Source organism: Tenrec ecaudatus, chromosome 10, assembly GCF_050624435.1.
Source record: "Tenrec ecaudatus isolate mTenEca1 chromosome 10, mTenEca1.hap1, whole genome shotgun sequence".
Classification (NCBI taxonomy): Eukaryota; Metazoa; Chordata; class Mammalia; order Afrosoricida; family Tenrecidae; genus Tenrec; species Tenrec ecaudatus.
Window position 1 is genome coordinate 158,864,753 of NC_134539.1, and position 17,436 is coordinate 158,882,188.

General features: G+C 49.6%; 1 protein-coding gene across 2 annotated transcripts in view; it reads right to left on the minus strand.

Annotated features, from left to right (window-relative positions):
- The window catches only part of QTGAL (queuosine-tRNA galactosyltransferase), an 88,529-nt gene that overhangs the window by 59,649 nt on the left and 11,444 nt on the right, over nt 1-17,436 (minus strand). For both annotated transcript variants that reach the window (XM_075562441.1, XM_075562440.1), the window contains exon 4: nt 14,184-14,248. In XM_075562441.1, the coding sequence (XP_075418556.1) occupies nt 14,184-14,248 (65 nt within the window). The remainder of the gene's footprint in view (nt 1-14,183; nt 14,249-17,436) is intronic.

The window sequence follows — 17,436 nt, forward strand, 5'->3', positions numbered from 1 at the left end:
GTTGGTAAGAATGTTAAATGGAGTAACATGGTAGAAAACATCTTGACTGTCCCCCAAACGTTAAACACAGAGTTACTACACCTACTCCCAGAGTCTACCGCCATTAGGTAAGTTCTGACTCCTCATGGCCCCATACAGGGTTTCCAAGGCTGTAAGTCTGGATAGAGGAGCAGACAGACCCATCTTTCTCCCCCAGAGCAGTTGGTGGGTTTGAACTGCTGACCTTGTGGTTAGCAGTCTATGATTTACCCGGTAGTGTCACCAGGGTTCTTTACTACATGACCCAACAATTATACTCAGAATGCATCTCAAAGAAATGAGAACGTATATGTTTACCCAAAAATGTTCATGCAGAGGTTCACAGTGACATTGTGTGCAGTGATCAAAAACTAGAAACAACCCAAATGTCCATCAGCTGCCAAAGCAATAAACAAATGACACTATCCCCATACATCGGGATATTAGGCAAAGTCTTAAAGAGCAGAGTACTGATAATTGTTACTCTTGAAAACATGGTACAAACTGAAAGAAGCCATTCACAGAAGACCACATATGCTTTGTTTTCGTGTCTAAAAAATGTCCAGAAGAAGAAATCCAGAGGCTGCGAGCAGACTACAGAGAACAGACCAGGCCTGCAGCTGAGAGGGAAGAGTCAGCAATTTCCCCAAGCCCTCTCCTTGAGATGACGGGCGGGCTGGACAAACATCCGGTCATCGGCCTTTTTCTAAGTCTGAAATGAAATGAAAACACTCTAAAAACACACACATATATTTCAAAAGCTCATTATTGCCTAAGGCATTAGTTTCTTTACAGGAAAAAAAAAAGTCCCATGGCACTGGGCGAGGACTGTAGCTTGCCAAACCCAACAAACAGGGGTGCCCTGCCAAAACAGACGCACACACGCAGAGGGCCAGTGATCATACCGAAGGCAGCACGGGCGGCATGCATCTCTCATGAGAAGCGGGGTTGGTGAGCCTTGGTCTCCTGTACGGTAGCTAGGGTGTTATCAGGAGGCCATCCCAGTGTAAGGAAGCACTCTTGGTAGAGTGGAGGTGCAGTGAAAACAAGGAAGGCTGACGCAGTGGGCGAACACCTAGCAAAGAGGGAGGAGAGCACCGGGCAGTGCTTCCTTCTGGTGGACACGGGGCGCTGTGAGTCACGGCTCACTGAGTGGGACTTAACAACAGCAACTGAAGGCTACGTGAAACCTCTGGACACCTGACTGACTTGGAAGGGATTTCTTCTCAGAGTTCCTACACAAACCCTTTCCCTGAGTTATTGTTTGTTTTCCCTGTTCATAGAAATCTTCCTGAGCATCAGGACTCAGACGAAGGAATTTCCCTTCTTGCAAAGACACAGTAGAAGAGTCTACAAACACTGGCCTTACTGACATACAACTGCCAATTCACACACAGGACCCAGCAGCATTTGCCTCAAACTTCAGCTCACTGCCTGGTTCTGTTGGCGCGACCCAAGCTTTTTTGAGACTGGAGACAGAGGAGCAGTGGAATCACGTGGTCCTGCTCCCGGACCTGCTGGTGCCACATGGGCCTGGTCTGCGAGGCCCGTCCATGGTTCTCTTAGACGTGCAGAGGAGAGGGAGAAGACCAGGGGAGGAAGGGAGATGTGTTTGTAACAGGAAGGTCAGGTTCATAAGCGGAAGGCGCAGCTGGCAACCCCGACCACCTTCACCCCCTGGACCACCAACACCTGAGGTGCAGGAGGCAGCAGGCCCTCTACCAAGAACAAGCATCCAGATTCTCTGCTTTAGGAACCCAAGCCATCACACCCTTGAAGGGAAAAGGAGCAGAACCAACATCCCACCCAAACATACATTTAAATCCATTGATAAAATCTTGAAACCTAGCTTTTTGTGAAAATCTTTTGGTTATCTGACCATAGACAGTCTGAAAAATACAACTTTTGAAAACTTGGTCAAAATGCCGTGAAAGCTACACCAACTACAGTTCACCTCAACTGCAAACACATTCACATGACCACATGTGCAGTCTGCACACAGCGAGTTCACAAGACAGAAAAAATTACTGGGCAGGACAGTTACAGCCTCAGACACAGAGGCAGTAGACATGCACAAAGATCGGGTCCCAAACCTTAAACCTCAAAGCCACGCCATCTCCTGACTCCATCCTCACTCTCAAGTGTATCGCCAGGCTGGGGTGAGGGCTGGGTGTCTCTAGCTCAGGGCCGACACACCGCTGGCTCAGGAGCCACAATTCCTCGTAGCACAGCCGAAGACCAATCCAGGCTGCGCACCACACAGCATTCACCCTGCTGCTGTCTTTCCACATGCTTCCTATGGCTGGATTGGCTTCAGAGAGCTACTGTCAACATGCTTTCTCAAATGGTCTATGCTAGAACTGACGAGTCCAATAGGAAAATCAGGAGCATGTGATAAAGCGATGCGGAAAACAAAGTCCCACCCTAGCCACATGTGTGTTCAATAAATTACCGACCTTCTGTGCAGCAGACATACAGCGTCAACAGCAAGTACAGCAACCTCTTGGGAGCCAGCATGCCCTGGGGTCAAAGACTTTGCTCTCATAAATCACTTCAAGTAAAGCATAGGGTCTTTTACTCTACTTACACTAAGCATATGGGGGGCTCCCCAATCCTGTTCCCCACCCCCATCTTCCCGTTGCACTGGCCCCAGCGTCTGTGAAGAGAAATGGAAGAAGTGGAAACATAGCTGCTAATATTTAAATGAGTCAACATTTCCAATTACTAGCCGATTGGAAAAGGTGTTAGTGGCAACATAGATCGAAATCTCTCTTTATTTTCATTGAAAGGCATACTAAAGGAGCTTCTGCGCTCCTATCCTGTGTGAGTCTTCTGCACTCTCTCACTCCTTGGCAAGCACAAGGCTCAGTGTGTGAGCACAGCCCGGGAGGCCCAGCCCAGCCCAGCCCAGCCCAGCCCTGTGGAGGTGGACTGTCTTAGAATATCCAGCAGTCAGCATCATAAACCAACAATGGTCCAAAGGCACAGAAAATACAGTTAGCAAAACCTAACATCAGCTCCTGAAAACTGCCCCCCTCAGGGACTGGAACAGAGAAGAGCCTCAACTTGTGAAAAAGCATCCACACAAACTCCGCAGCATCCCACTGACGTCCCATTTGATGGTGACAGGCAACGGGAGATCAGCCAATCACCACCACAAGGTCTAGCCAGTGTGTCCGGCGACAAGGACACAGGAGGCACAGCGACTGCAAAGAAGCAATGAAACCCTCCCCAGGGATCTACAAAAGAAAACCTTCCTAGACTGTGAGCGACCTCAGGAAGGTCACAAGAAAGCAGACCAACACAGAAGGCTCAACCGCATGTCTTCATGACACGGGAAATGCGCTACGTACAACTGCTTCAGAGAAAATGGCACACTGGTCCCTGTTAGGTGCAACGGAGTCGGCTCTGACTCACAAGGCTCTGTTCGCAGATGCCATGCTGCACCAGTCTCACAATCGCTATGTTTGAGCCATGGCTGCAGCCATGGTGTCTGTCCTGTTCCACAGACTAGTCTCTCCCGGTATGAGTTAAACAAAGCACATCATCACATACGTTCTAAAAATTACAGAAGAAATTAAAAGAGGATGTAAGTGAATGGGAAGCCATCCCCTTATCCATGATTCAAAAAGGCCAAACTCCCGCCCACTGAATCAGTCCTGGCTTGAAACCACCCTGCAAGAGAGACAGAACTGCCCCTGTGGATTTATAAGACTGTAACTCTTTATAGGAGGAGAGTGCTTATCTCCACCTCCACCCCACCTCCCACAGACTGGTCGGGGGTTTCAAATGGCTGACCTTGTGATTTGCAGCACAACTCCCAACCCACTATACCACCAGGGCTCCCTATCCAGCGATTGCAAGATTCACAAGAGTAAAGATGTGATTATCCCCAAACTGATAATACAAAGGAGGCCTCAAAAAGTGTGTGGAAAATGAAATTTTTCCATACACTTTTTGAAGCCTCCTGGAATAGGTTTAATGCAATCCCTATCACACTCTCAGCAAGGTTTCTATAGACACAGACAGGGCATTCTGAAATTGCACTGGCTCTAAAAGAGTTAAACCAATCTTCAAACAAAAGAACAAGACAGGAAGATTCACTCCACCTAGTCCGAGACAGTTTATGGCCACAGCAAAGGCTGTGCCTTTGGCGGAGGGGCAGCCACGTCACCACAGAGCGGAGCAGAGAATCTCTAGACACACACACACACACACACACACACACACACACACACTAGTACTCAGGGGGCCCTTGACCAAGGTGCACAAGCAAGCCCATAGAGGAAGGACCGCATTCCACACACAGTGCTGGGCACTGGACATCCCTGGCCAGAAACCTTACACAATATACATCAACCCTAATCCATAAACCTTATACAAAAACTAACTCAAAATGAATCACACACTTGAATGTGAAAACATAAAACTTTAGAAAAAATGTAGGCGAAACCCTTGGGGATCTGCCCACAAAGCGTTCTTAGACTGGGCACCAAAGTCATGCTCTACATAAAAGGGAAAAGACACACTGGATTTCATCAAAAGGGGAGAGTTTGGATGGTAAAAGGCCCCTACTAAGAGAACGATACGACCGGGAAAGAATATTTGCAAACCACGTATGTGACAACAAATATCTAAAATGTATACAGAATTTCCAAAACTCAACAGTAAAAAGAGCAATTCTGTCAGAAGATATGGGCAGGCATTTTGCTGCAGATGAGACATGGATAGAGAAAAAGAGAAAACAGTGTGGAGATGTGCAGAGGGACTGCGAGTGAGACCACAAGGGGTTAAGCATCTATCAGAAGGATTCGAGACACCACAGTGGCACCGCCCAAGGCTGGCCTCGTACAGACACAGGGCCTGGTCTCTGCAGCAGACACGGCTGTGGGAATGTGGAAGGGCCCAGTGCTCTGGAGAAGGCTTTGTCTCCCCAAAGGAGGCATGCAATTACCACAGGCCCCAGCCCCATTCCTGTGCGCCCTTAGGGCGGCGGCATTTTTTTGGTTTGTTTGGTTAAGCCGTGAAGGTTCTGAGATGGTTTGTTACCACAGTCTATCCTAACACATCCTAACTAACAAAGAGTATGTGTGCTGCTGGAGAGAAGGTGACCATTAGAGGGAATGGAAAACCACAGCAGAACTCTGAATTCCCCACAGGCAAGAGAGGAATAAACAGAACCCTGACCAAACCAACACGATTAAGGGAGGAGGGATCACGTGGCTGAGAGGGAGGCTTTCTCTTCACGGTAACCCTTCAGTCCTTTTCAATTCTGCACTAGCTCATAGATCACCTATCTTTAAAATTAACTTTTTAAAAGAAAGGGCATGGCAAATGCAAGCACGCAAACAAGAAGTGCCAACACACCTCCGTCTCTGTGGTCCTGAGAGAGTGTGTCAACTAAACACTGCTGGCTGGGGTGGAGGTAACCCTGTCAATCAAGCCGCAGCCTGATGACACCTCTTTGATGGCATAAGCCTTTTGTATAAGAGCAAGGTAAACAGAGATGATCTTTGTCTGCCCTTCACCTCCCTGCTTCCTGGGACTCAGCCACTAGGCCGGGGAGCTGCCAGAGCCTTGCCACGTTTCCACCACCCTTGGATCCGCACAACAGCCTGTGATCTTCCTGCATTTTGTATTACTGCACGTGGCTGCCTGAGTCTGAAGAAGGCTTATGGGCTAGTGTCAGATCTCTGGACTTCAGTTGGACTGGTCTGGGATGCCTTAATACACAGGATTACTTCTTGATATAAAGTTCTTTCTTATACACAGATGAGCATTACTGGATTTGTTTCTCTAGATAACCTAACCTAACACCGTTTCTAAGGGAACCTAAGCTTAAAAGTTTACATTAAGACAAAAGGGATAGTATGCAATCAATATCACATTGCACAGAGAGCACTCATTCCATTCTTTGTTGCTGTTCAGTGCCGCTGAGTTGGTTCCAACCCATGGCAAGTAGCCCTATGCACAACAGAACCAGACGCTGCTTCCTCCTGTGTCAGTGTCATAACTGTTCCCGTGCCTGAGCCCACTGCTGCAGCCCTGAGTCAACCCATCTCGTTGAGGGTCTGCCTCTCTGTCACCGCCCCTCTGCTTGACCAAGCACGATGTCCTTCTCCAGGGACTGGTCTCTCCTGACAACATGTCCAAAGAATGTAAGACAAAGTCTTGCCATCCTTGCCTCTAAGAAGCACTCTGACTATACGTCTTCCTAGACAGATCGGTTGGTCCTTTTAGAAGCCCATGGTACTTTCAATGTTCTTCTTCAGTCTTTCTTATTCAATGTCCAACTTTTCCATGCAAATGAAGCAATGGAAAATACCATAGCTTGTTAGGCACACCTTAGTCCCCAAAGTAACACCCGTACTTTTCAATACTCTAAAGAAGTCTTGTGCCTATTTACCTAATGAAACACAACTTTGCATCTCTTGACTGTTGCCTGCATGAGCATTGATTGCAGATCCAAGCAAGACAAAGTCCTTGCCAGCTTCAACCTTTCTCCATTTACCATGAAGTTCCTACTGGTCCAGCTGTGAGGGTGTTGGTCTTCTTTACATTGAGTGTCATCCGTACTGAAGGCTGCAGTCCGTGATCTTCCTCACCAATGCTTCCAGTCCTCCTCGCTTTCAACCATCTGCACTTCAAAGGTTGTTAATAAGCCTTCCTCCAATCGTGATGCCACACTCTTCTTCATTTAATCCAGCTTCTCCACTGAGCTGCGTGGCATACAAACTGAGTGAGTATGGCGAAAGGATACAGCCCTGTCACACACCTTTCCCGATATTAAACCATGCAGTATGACCTCGTGCTATTCACACAACTGCCTCTTGGTCCATGCTGAGACCAGGCCTGCTGGGGAAACCATTACTGCTGCACAGAGAGAAGATACCAGGGGGCTTCAAAGAGCTCGTGAAAAAATGCCATTATCTTGAACTTCATTTTCCTGTGAACTTTTGGAAGTCCTTTTGGCTGTGCACAGAGAACATGTCTAAGGTAGGCCAGTCAGAAGGGGCTCCCTCCAGTGATTCAGGACAATCTGAAGACCAATGTAAATGGTGATCGTTACAATTTGTTACGAGGTACCATCAAGTCTGTCCTATGTATGACAGACAGAAACACTGTCTGGTCCTGCTCCATCCTCACCCTTGTTCTACGCTTGAGCCAATTGTTGCAGCCACTGTGCCAATCCATCTTGTCGAGAGGCTTCCTCTCTGTCACTGCCCCTCCACTTTACCAAGCAGGATGCTCTTCTCCAGGGACTGGTCTCTCCTGACATCTCCAGAGTACCTGACCACAATCCTTAAATAAAACAGAAGTCCATCAACAGATATGTAAATATTGAGGAACACCTGGCAGTCTGAGGAACAGCACATTTGCCTGGATCCAAATAGCATTGTGGGTGTCATCTGGGAGGCTGCATGGGACAAAGCCACCATGGGGTGTGTGTGTGTGTGTGTGTGTGTGTGTGTGTGTGTGTGTGTGTGTGACACACTTGACAATACAGCATTTCTCTGTAACCACGTGGGAGTGCAGCATCTCTGTGTCTCTGTGGCAGTCCCACCAGAGGCACAGTGAGGACTTGACCACAAGAAAAGGACAGCACTCCCACTTATTGGAATTTCAGAGCTGCTGCAGGCTGGCTGGACGTGTGGCAGTGCACAGGGCTACTGGGAGGGGGCACGTTGAGGTTCCGGACGGAGAAGAAGGTCCTCTCTGGAGGAAATGCAAGCTGGGCCAAGCTGTGAGCAACTCGCTCTCGGATGGTTTAGGAGTGCTTTTGATGATCCTTGCAACTTCTCTCCAAGTTAATATTTAGGAGTAAGCCAGAAACTCGCATACTCAGAGGAAGGATCCCAGATGACCAGGAACCCCACCAGAGAAGAGGCTCGTGGTCACCCGTGATCGGGCAGTGCAAATCCAGAGTAAAGTGAAAGGCTGGGGACAGAGTTGAGGCGGGTGTGGCCCAGAGGACAGAGAGTGGGCAGCCACTGCCACGCCCCTTCCTGGCACAAACCCCAGGGAGATGCTTGGACAGCAGGAGGCGCACACAAGAATTCTTAGAGGAGTGTCACCCACATTAGCAGGAACATGGAAGCCATCCACCCAGTAGGAGAGCGGGTGAGCAGAAGCAGCCTATTTACTGGGAGGCCATTTCCAGGCCAACACCAGGACACGTGGCCCAGAAGGGAGCCTGCACATGGCCCTCTGATCCCCAAAAGAGGCGGCATCGGGCGACCCAGTGGAGAAAGGAAGGCTTTTTTACACCCAGGGCAGGAATTGAACATCCACACGAAACTTACGTTAGCTCCTCCTTCACACCACTTTCAACACGGAGACAAAATCCCAGGAAGGAGGGAAACTTGGAAGGCTACAGAAACTAAGGGGAGAGTGACTTCTGGAGGCGAAGGTCTGTTAGGGGAAAGCAATTGCTACACAAGAAAACAAAGCAGACTTTGTCAAAAGCTAGAACTTCTGCGCTTCTAAAGATGCTGTCACAATGTAAAAAGGCAACCCCCTTACTGGGAGAACAATTCACAAACCGAGTATCTGACAAAGGACTTGCACACAGAACACACAAAGAACTGTTACAGCTTATTAGCACTAAGACAACAATAGTTTTTACTGGCAAAGATTTCAACAGAAACTTCACAAAGGACACTCTGTGAGTAGCCACTAAGTCCATGAAGCGGTGCTCAGCATCTCTGCTCCTCAGGAAATGTCCCACCAGAGGAGCCTGACTCTCCTCTCACAGGCAGGCAGAACTGAGACCCAGCGTCCGTCGTGGTGGGAAGTCAGAGCAGGGGGAGCCACCCGCACCTCCCCTGGGCACGTGGAGCAGGAGGGCCCCTCTGAGCGTCATCAGGTGCCCTCCTAGGTATTCACCCTCAAACACCAGAGACTGACAGCCACAAAAAAACACCTGCACGAGTCTGCGTGTGATGCTTGAGCCACAATCATCTCAAACTGGAAACAAGCTACATGTGCAAATAATAGCTACAGGAGTAACGGAATGCTCATGCAGCAGGTCAAAAAAACGGGCCGCAACTACACAAAACATGACGATCATGACGATGCTGGGTGAAATCATGAAACGCAGCCTATGCTACGGGGATACACGTGCCATCAGCGGCAGCTGTAACCGAACCAGCCCCACACGGACCCCAGCTCTCAGCCACCCTGTGGACGGAGCTGCAAGTCTTCACGGAGCAGATCGCCTCACCTTCTCCCTCCGAGCAGTGGCGGAGGGGGCTGCAATGACCTTTCAGTTAGCAGCCTGTGCGTAACCTTTGCACCACCAGGGCTCCTCAGTGATTACTATGTTGTTGTTTTCAGGTGCTGTAATTTGGGTTCCAACTCACAGCCACCCTATGTGCAACTGAAGGAAACCAGGCCCGGTCCTACTCCATCCTCACACTGGTTCTTATGTTGAAGTCCATTGTTGGACGTTGTACTCCGTGCTGGAGTTCCTTTGTACTCCACTTCCTGGATTTCCTAGGTTCTTCCTTTTTTTCTTTCCCTGGATTTAAGCTCCTGGCTTTTCAGCCTTTTGTCTTGACTCCTGTAAGATCCAAAGCACCTACTTTTCTTCGCATGCCTACTAGGGCTCCCCATAAATCTTGAACGTGGGCTCTGCAGGACTGTCCCGTTCTACTTTGCATTGTGGCTCCTTTCCAAATTTGGATGTCAGGGTCTCAGAGTTCATGACATGTCTCCTTACTGCTTGATGGTTGGCCCTCTGCTGACTTGTTTCTGTGTTTGTGGCTGTACCTGTTTTTAGTAGCACTGTGAGCACGCATAAAGCCACCACCTGGGCCAGGAGTCATCACAACATTGCCCGTAGGAGTCATCGTAGGACAGTTGTGAGGCTGCCGCCCAGCACCTGTGGAGCATCTCTGACACCTGAATGGCTCTGGGTGACGCAATCTGAGTTTTCTCGGTGACAGGAACGTAGTGGGAGAGAATGTCGATGCTTTGATTATCAGGAGTTGAAGTCCCATTACAAACGCCCCAGATTGAAATACCTCAGCTTCAGAAAACACGTTTGGTTAACTCACTTCAACAATCTGCTACTGACTATATTTAAAACCAGTTTTGAGAATGAAGAGGGAAACAAATGTACAAAAGTGTTGGCACAATGGATGTATGTGTGGATGGTGCTAAGCCTCCTAGCCCTCACGGAGATGCCGTGACCGCCCGTGCATGCTTCGAGGGGACATCACGTCACAATAGCCACAGAGACGGGCTTCGTGTACCGGCTGCACACCAGGAAAGGGCTCCTCCTGGAACTGGACCATTATAGGCGGCTTTGTTCCCTCCACAGAGTCAATAAAGGCATTCCCTTAGACCCACCAGGACCTACATTCACCTGGCCTCAAATTTACCTACCTTCAACTCCCTCTTTACCATGCAACTTTATTAAAATGTAGAGACCAAATTTAAACTCTCTAAAGACAAACCAGGGCAGTATCCATGAACCCAGTCAGGAGCTGCTAGTTCACTAAATAAAAAGATGTCTCAAGCCCTCAGGGCCCTGGTGGCATGGTAGATTACACCTTTGGGCTGCTAACCACAAAGTCAGCAGTATGAATCCACCAGCTGGATGCTCTAGCCACCCCAGGGGGAAAGATGAGGCATTCTGGTCCCGTAAAGATTGCCCTTGGTAATGAAGAGGGGAGATTCCACAGTTGCTGTGAGTCAGAGTCGACTTGACAGCAGGAGGTGACCAAACCCTAAAAAAAGCAGTTCTCTCCTATCCTGTGTCCAGACACCCCATCCATCACTAGAAAGCGGGAAAACACTCCCCTTCCACCAAACTCTTGTCCCCAAAGCCACAGTTACCATGGCAAAGAGGCCACACAAATCCCAGTGCAAACATCTGCTGCTGCTGAAGCTAGACCCAGACCTACCCTGGTCCTGCCTGACTGATTTATCTCAACCCACCCTGGGAACAGCCCCATGTCCCCCCTGGATTTCTGTACCCCCACCTCTCTAACCCAGAGGCGCTAGCCGTGCCTGAACTCCCATGCTCTTGCTCTACCCTTGCTGCTCACCAGCCTGTGGCAGTGATGAGGCTCTGAGCCTAAGTGCCACACTGGGGCCTACACAAAGGGATGTTTACATTCACCGTGCAGGGGCTAAAAGTCAGGGGACAGAAGATGTCCATCTCTCTGAGCCTCTGCTCCTGGTGGATCTCCACAGCTTGGCCTCCCTATCCCCCATCTCTGCTCTTGTTCAATTTATTTTACATCTCATAAAAGATCGGACAGAGACACACCCTGTAGTAACCCTGCCTAATTCACATAACAAGGACAGCCTGCTGCCAGGGGTTGGTAACCACAGGCACAGAGGCTGGATTTGTAAACCCCACATGTAGAGGGCCACAGAGCTCTCCCCAACACAGTCCTTGCCCACTGCTTCCTCTCTGCTCCAGGGTACCGATAAGGCTGACCTTGTCTCTGCCCACCTAGGTGTCTCTGCCCACCCTAAACACCTAGGTGGGTTTTTCCCCCCAAAACCATTTTATTGATGATATCATTCCATAGTTTAATCCCATCAAGCAGTATTGTGCAATTGCTACCACAATCAGTTTCAAAACATTCTTCCTTCTTGAACTCCATGACATCAGCTCCCTTTTACACCCCTCTCCCCCTCACTGTACCCCACCCCACCCCACCACCCCGGAGTCCTTATTCTACTTGCTGTCTCTATAGGTTCATCGATCCTGGGTTTCATATACCGAAAATCAGGAAACATATAACCAAAATTCAAGAGGGTTAGGTTACCCCCAATGACAAAGCCCCCAATGAAAACAAAATTGGGGTTTCATAAGCCCCAATATAAAAACAACAAAGAAAATGAAAACTAGATCAGTCCCAATATGCATCATCAGAGGAGGGAATCAACGGACAAGGTTTTAACTATTCAAGTCAGGTATATAATTTTGATCTCCTATAGTCATCTCTCCAACGCACAGTCTGGTAACCAGTTTCTTCCCATCCCTCTATTACAGATAGGGGGAAATCACGAGAGGTTTACTTCCTATGTAGATCTCACACATGTGTCTTGGGCTTCCACTGTCATCCATAGCCTTCTGCAAACCAGAATCTCACAATTTAGGCTCTGGTGCTGTTCCCTCCTTTGGCTTCGGCTTACATGGTTTACAATCCTTCGGTGACAGATGTTGGTGTGCTGCTTCCATTGACTGAGTTGACATCTCACTCAGATGGGTGCTTCATTTGGAAACATGCCTCTAAGACCCCAGACACTATTTTATTTTATAGCACCATCTGATTTCTTCACTACTCTTTGCGATAGCACCCATAGCTTCTGTAACACCCAGGTGTTTTCAAGAGCCTTCTACCTCCACTTTCTTTATCAAGTTCCCCACCAAGGGTCGTGCTGAGGGCAGGCTGCACTTACTCGGCAGCTCCTGGCTCCCAGCAGTCTAACCTGGGCTCTGTCGTCTCCATGTGCCAACCCAACACTGCCCTGAAAATCACTGCAGCGTCTTCTTCCCATCTCCCTTCCCCTCAATGAGGAAGCTCAAAAGGAGATGGTGGGAGGGCATTGACCCTCCTCCCCCACCAGTGGGGGCGGGGCCTGCTAATCCTGATTCTATTTGAGAAGAGCAGACATGTGGGAGGAAAGGGGAAATGATAATCCCATCACCCAAAGGCATAAAAGCATGGTCGGAGATGGAGAGGGCAGGACAGGAAGAGGGGGGTCTATCTGGTGAGAAGCGCAGGAGACCAATGAGGTGAAGGCGATGAAGCCACAGGCCAGCGGCAGGACAGGGAGCCGGGGCTCTCGCTCCATGGAGGTGCAAAGGCACCCCCTTGGTGGCTTAGTTCCAGAAGCAGGGCTGTTTACTCTCCACTGGAGGGTGTTCGCACAGACAGGCACTTCATGCCCCTATACGCACGCGCACAGCTCCCTATGTGGAACTCTGGTGAAAACACAGGGCAGGCTGACTCAGCCGAAGATGGAAAGATGAGGCTTGTCAATCTATCCATTCTAGGCAGAGGCCTCTGGAAGAGGCTCCCCTCATGCAGGGGTTCACAGAAGGCCCCAGGCCGCCGCACTCCAGGCACGGAGCGCTAGGGCTGCGTGACCTGAAGGTCACAGATAAATGTCCCTAAGGCGTGTTTGAAAGCAATTAAAAGGAAGCCACATAGCTGAATTCACACTGCATATGAAGTTATGTGTTCTTCATCTGTTATAATTTGCTGCTAAAAAGTTCTTGTAAACATTATAGTAATTCCTGCATATGAATGTACCGCAATTTACTTAATCTTTACTATTAACTTGGTTCTGATTTTCCATTACATTAAGTACCCCTGAGGCAAAACGCTTCTTTATCATCTCTCAAAATTTTCAGAAAGATTTAAGCACATTTGATGAGCCAAGCACTTAAGCATTTTTAAAGTTCAAGATACATAATGCAAAATGATGCTGCCAACACCAAAATAGCTTACACTTCACAAAATGTTCAATACTCACATGAAAAACAACTGAAAACCTTTAACTGTTTATCTTTAATCTTAAAAGTTCATTGGTAAGCTCCTGTGACTGCCTCATCACCTGCCACTTACTCTACAGTTATCTTACCAGCTGGTACGATAGTTTCTGTTTAAGGCCATTAACCCTGTAAGTACTGGCACACCTGCCCTACGATAGTGCTTCGCTTTGCTCCACAGGGTGTGCGTCTCACGAGCGCACTGTCTGAGGCAGCACCGAGTAAGCCCATCGGGGCCGGTTTCCTAGCAGCAGGTGCTCACAACCTGTCTGTGTCATGTGTTGGTAATTTTCACAATCCTTCAAACTCTTTCATAATTCAATCGCACCCTTAGTCCCTACAGAACGTAGTGTTTGAACATGACTGGTCCTATGGTGATACGGCTTTATGGCTGAGGCTTGTCTCCATCTCAGGTGTCACCATCTTTCAAGTTAGTCGTCATTGGTTTTTGCCTTGCTTTCTGCTCTGGGCTGTCAGACACAGTCATCCACGTGCATTCTCTTGCTCAGTGGGTGCTACAGCAATAAAACAGCAACATGCTATCAGTCTTAATTTCTGAGTCTGATTATAGTATGCAGGGCAATGCTTTCTGAAAACCACCCTAAAAGGAAAGCACACATCATGAACAAAGCAGAGAGCTACTTACTGAATCCAAAAAGCAGAGGTAGGTCCCTGAGCTCTGGGCTACTGCTCGATTTTTTGAGTACCCAACTGTTAAAAAAGAACAAGAAACATTCTTTTAGCATTCAATTTCCAACCACATTCCCTTGATAAAACTTACGTATCACACATGATAAGCCATCAGGCTGCTACAGGAATGAATAGGAGTAGGTGGTCCTAAACTGCAGTCAATAATGGAAAGCGATACAATACACAAAGCACATTCTAGCTCAAAGTAGCGCATATTTCAGTTGCAGTGAAACAGAACATTTAAAATGCCACATATACCTACGGCACACATCACTGAGCTCTGCCCTGGGGAGCATTTTAAAATAACAAGTGCAATGCCAACTGAAGGGCTCTGGAAGCCACTGGCAGAGATGCCCTCCATCAGCCGAGGCAGAGAACAGTCTGGGGGTGGGGTGGGGCAGGGCGGCAGAGGAGGACTCAGCTGGTTGAAGTTACTGAAGCAGATACGGACCATGTATTTCCTAACAAGGTCAGGTCACAGTCACTATTTGGCTATGTGCCTCCCTGAGCCAGAGATTCCATTCCTGCCTGTGGAGCCAGCAGAGGTAGGTGCCTTGCTCATCAATGGGCACACACTACAGTGTCCCCAGCTGTACCATGTCTAGAACGCTCCCCCCACAGGTAAACAGAGGGACTGAAGCAGGCCTCCTGGCAATATGGAGAACCTTCTGCGGGGTACCAGGGCGGCCACTCCCACAGAGTGCCATATGGCCACACTGCCTGCCCTGGGCAGCCAGCCTCGGGATGTGGGAAAGGGCTGAGGCAGGGGACAGCAGAGAGCTCCTGGGGGGCTGGGGACATTTTGTTTCTTCCAGAAGCTACTATTGTGCTCAGTCTGTGAAGATGAATCCAGCTGTCAATTATGTAAGTGCATCTTTCTGCGTGGATACAGCCTTCTGCTGATAGGCTTAAAAAAGGGGGGTCCTTGCCTTCACCGGGATTGCATGCAGTTGGAAAAGGAGAACCAGCTACGATACCCCTGTGGGCAAGCACTTCCGAGCAATGCCAAAAACAAGCACTATGAGTGAGAGCCTCAGGGCCTGGGAGCCGCTGGTGGGAAACAGACCAGGAGCCCGGGGGGGGGGTGGGGGGGGGGCGGGGAAAGGGCAGGCGGGGAACTTCACTGCAAGGCAAAAGCTCTGAGTGAGGAGAAGTGCAGGCATGTGACCCTGTAAGCACATTTAATCCAAGGCAGAGAACATGGCACCCACCTGGGCCACCGAGTTCCCAACTCCGTCCCTCAGCCCATTAGAGTAAACAAGAAATGCGGAGGGGGCCTCAAGGGCATGATTCTGTGTCCCCAGAAAAGCCACCGCCAATACCTGGCTGGCATTAGCCACCAGTCCCAGCTGCAGCCCAGAGCATAGCACAGGCATGTGGAGTGAAACAATCTCCCTCTCGATTCAAATGCTGGGCACCAGCCCCCAAGGCCCAGTCCCACGGGCACCAGGATGGTCTTCCCAGAGGAGAACCCTCTGACGGGCCCACCAGCCGGAGAGCATCACCCAGGACACTGGCCAAACGCTGAGAGCAGCACAAGGACACAGTGCTGAGGCCGGGATCCCACCACCGTGTTACGAGGAGTGGACGTAGGGCAGTGCCGTAGTGGGCGCGTGCGTGTGCACATGCACACACACACACTGCATCGTGGCTGACACATGTTACAGGGTGAACCTGGAGCAGTGCACTGAGTGGGTACACACACACACATGCATGCTGCATCATGGCTGATACACGTTATGGGATGGACCTGAAGCAGCACACTGAGTGGGTATGCACACACATACAAAACCAGCAGCATTGTGGTTTCTAGCACTGATCCCAAAAGCTCGGCTGAGCAGGGTGAGGTCTAAGTTTTGGAGTGACAGCTGGAGAGCCCTCAGCTCACCCCATACCTGTCACACTGTCACCAGGAAGCAGAACAAGCCCGTCCCACCCAAGGACGCCTGTGAAACCACCACCACCTTAGCATTAGCAGGCGCTGGGTCAACTCGCTGCTTCCAGTCAGGCTGGACAAACCAACGTGGCCTCGGCTCTGGCTCTTGGGGGAAGAGGGTTCACTGCAGAAGCTGGGAGTTTCTCACAATGAACCTTGTGTTTGGCAAAGACAAGGAATCTGCTTTCATATGACTGCTCTGAAGAAAGTCAAATGTTTGTGCCAGCATGCGGTGTTTGGGGAGGCCGGTGCCTTTGTGCTGGGCGGTCGTCATGGCCACAGCAGGGAAAGCCCACGCTCCTGGGTCGTGGCATTCCTCACTCCTGGGGGGGAAGGGTCTGACTTCAGCAAGTGACCACATCAGCAAGAAATGTTTTCCTTTATTATGATATAACGTAATAATAAATAACTCCTAAGACGAAGTGTTCTACTCCCATGGAGAATTAGTCTGGGAAATCCACAGGGGGTTCTAGCTTGTGCTATAAGGTTGGCCGTGTGAGTTTTTTTTCTTTCAGGAGGTTGAAACAGCCCAGCACCCCTCCAAATAGACACTTTGGATCTGTGTTAACAGTCAGTGCAGTTTTTCCCATTTAAGAGAATATGGCTCTAGGAGCCACAATCCCTACCTAGAGCATATTACTTTATGCTACATGAGGAGGTGGTGGTCATGACAACCCGTGGCCTGTGCTGAGCAACCCATGGCAGCTCCCTTCACCCCTCACAGCCCTCCCTGAGGGGCGCCTGCCACTGCGCCCCCTGCAGGTGAGACAAGTCAGGGGCTCGCCACCCCCAGCCCTCCCCACTGGCCACACGCCAGCGACCTGTACACAGGCTGATCCCCACCCTCCACGGTGGCAGAGGATGAGGTCATGCAGCACAAACTTCGACAAGCAACAATGCAGTCTTCTTTGAAAGCATCTCATTTTAACATTATTTGTATGCTAGATATTCTTCTTAAACGTCCGCACACTTTCCTGCTGCCTTAGAGAGTCCTTAGACACTGCCCAGAGGAGCCCTGGTGGTACAGTGGGCAGGCACCAGACTCAGAAGAAAGGAGGGGCTGCCTGTTCGGTCAGGCTCACAGCTGGGAGGCTCCATGAGCAGCTCTCCTCTGCCCTTCAGGCCGGACTGGCCTTGACCACAGGTGGAGAAACACCACGAGAGGGATTTGGTGTGCACGGAAGCAGCGAGGAGTTTTTGTCAGTTATGCTCTTCGACACGGAATGTTCTTAACTCACACCCACTGACCTCTACATGGCACCAAGGAAAGGTC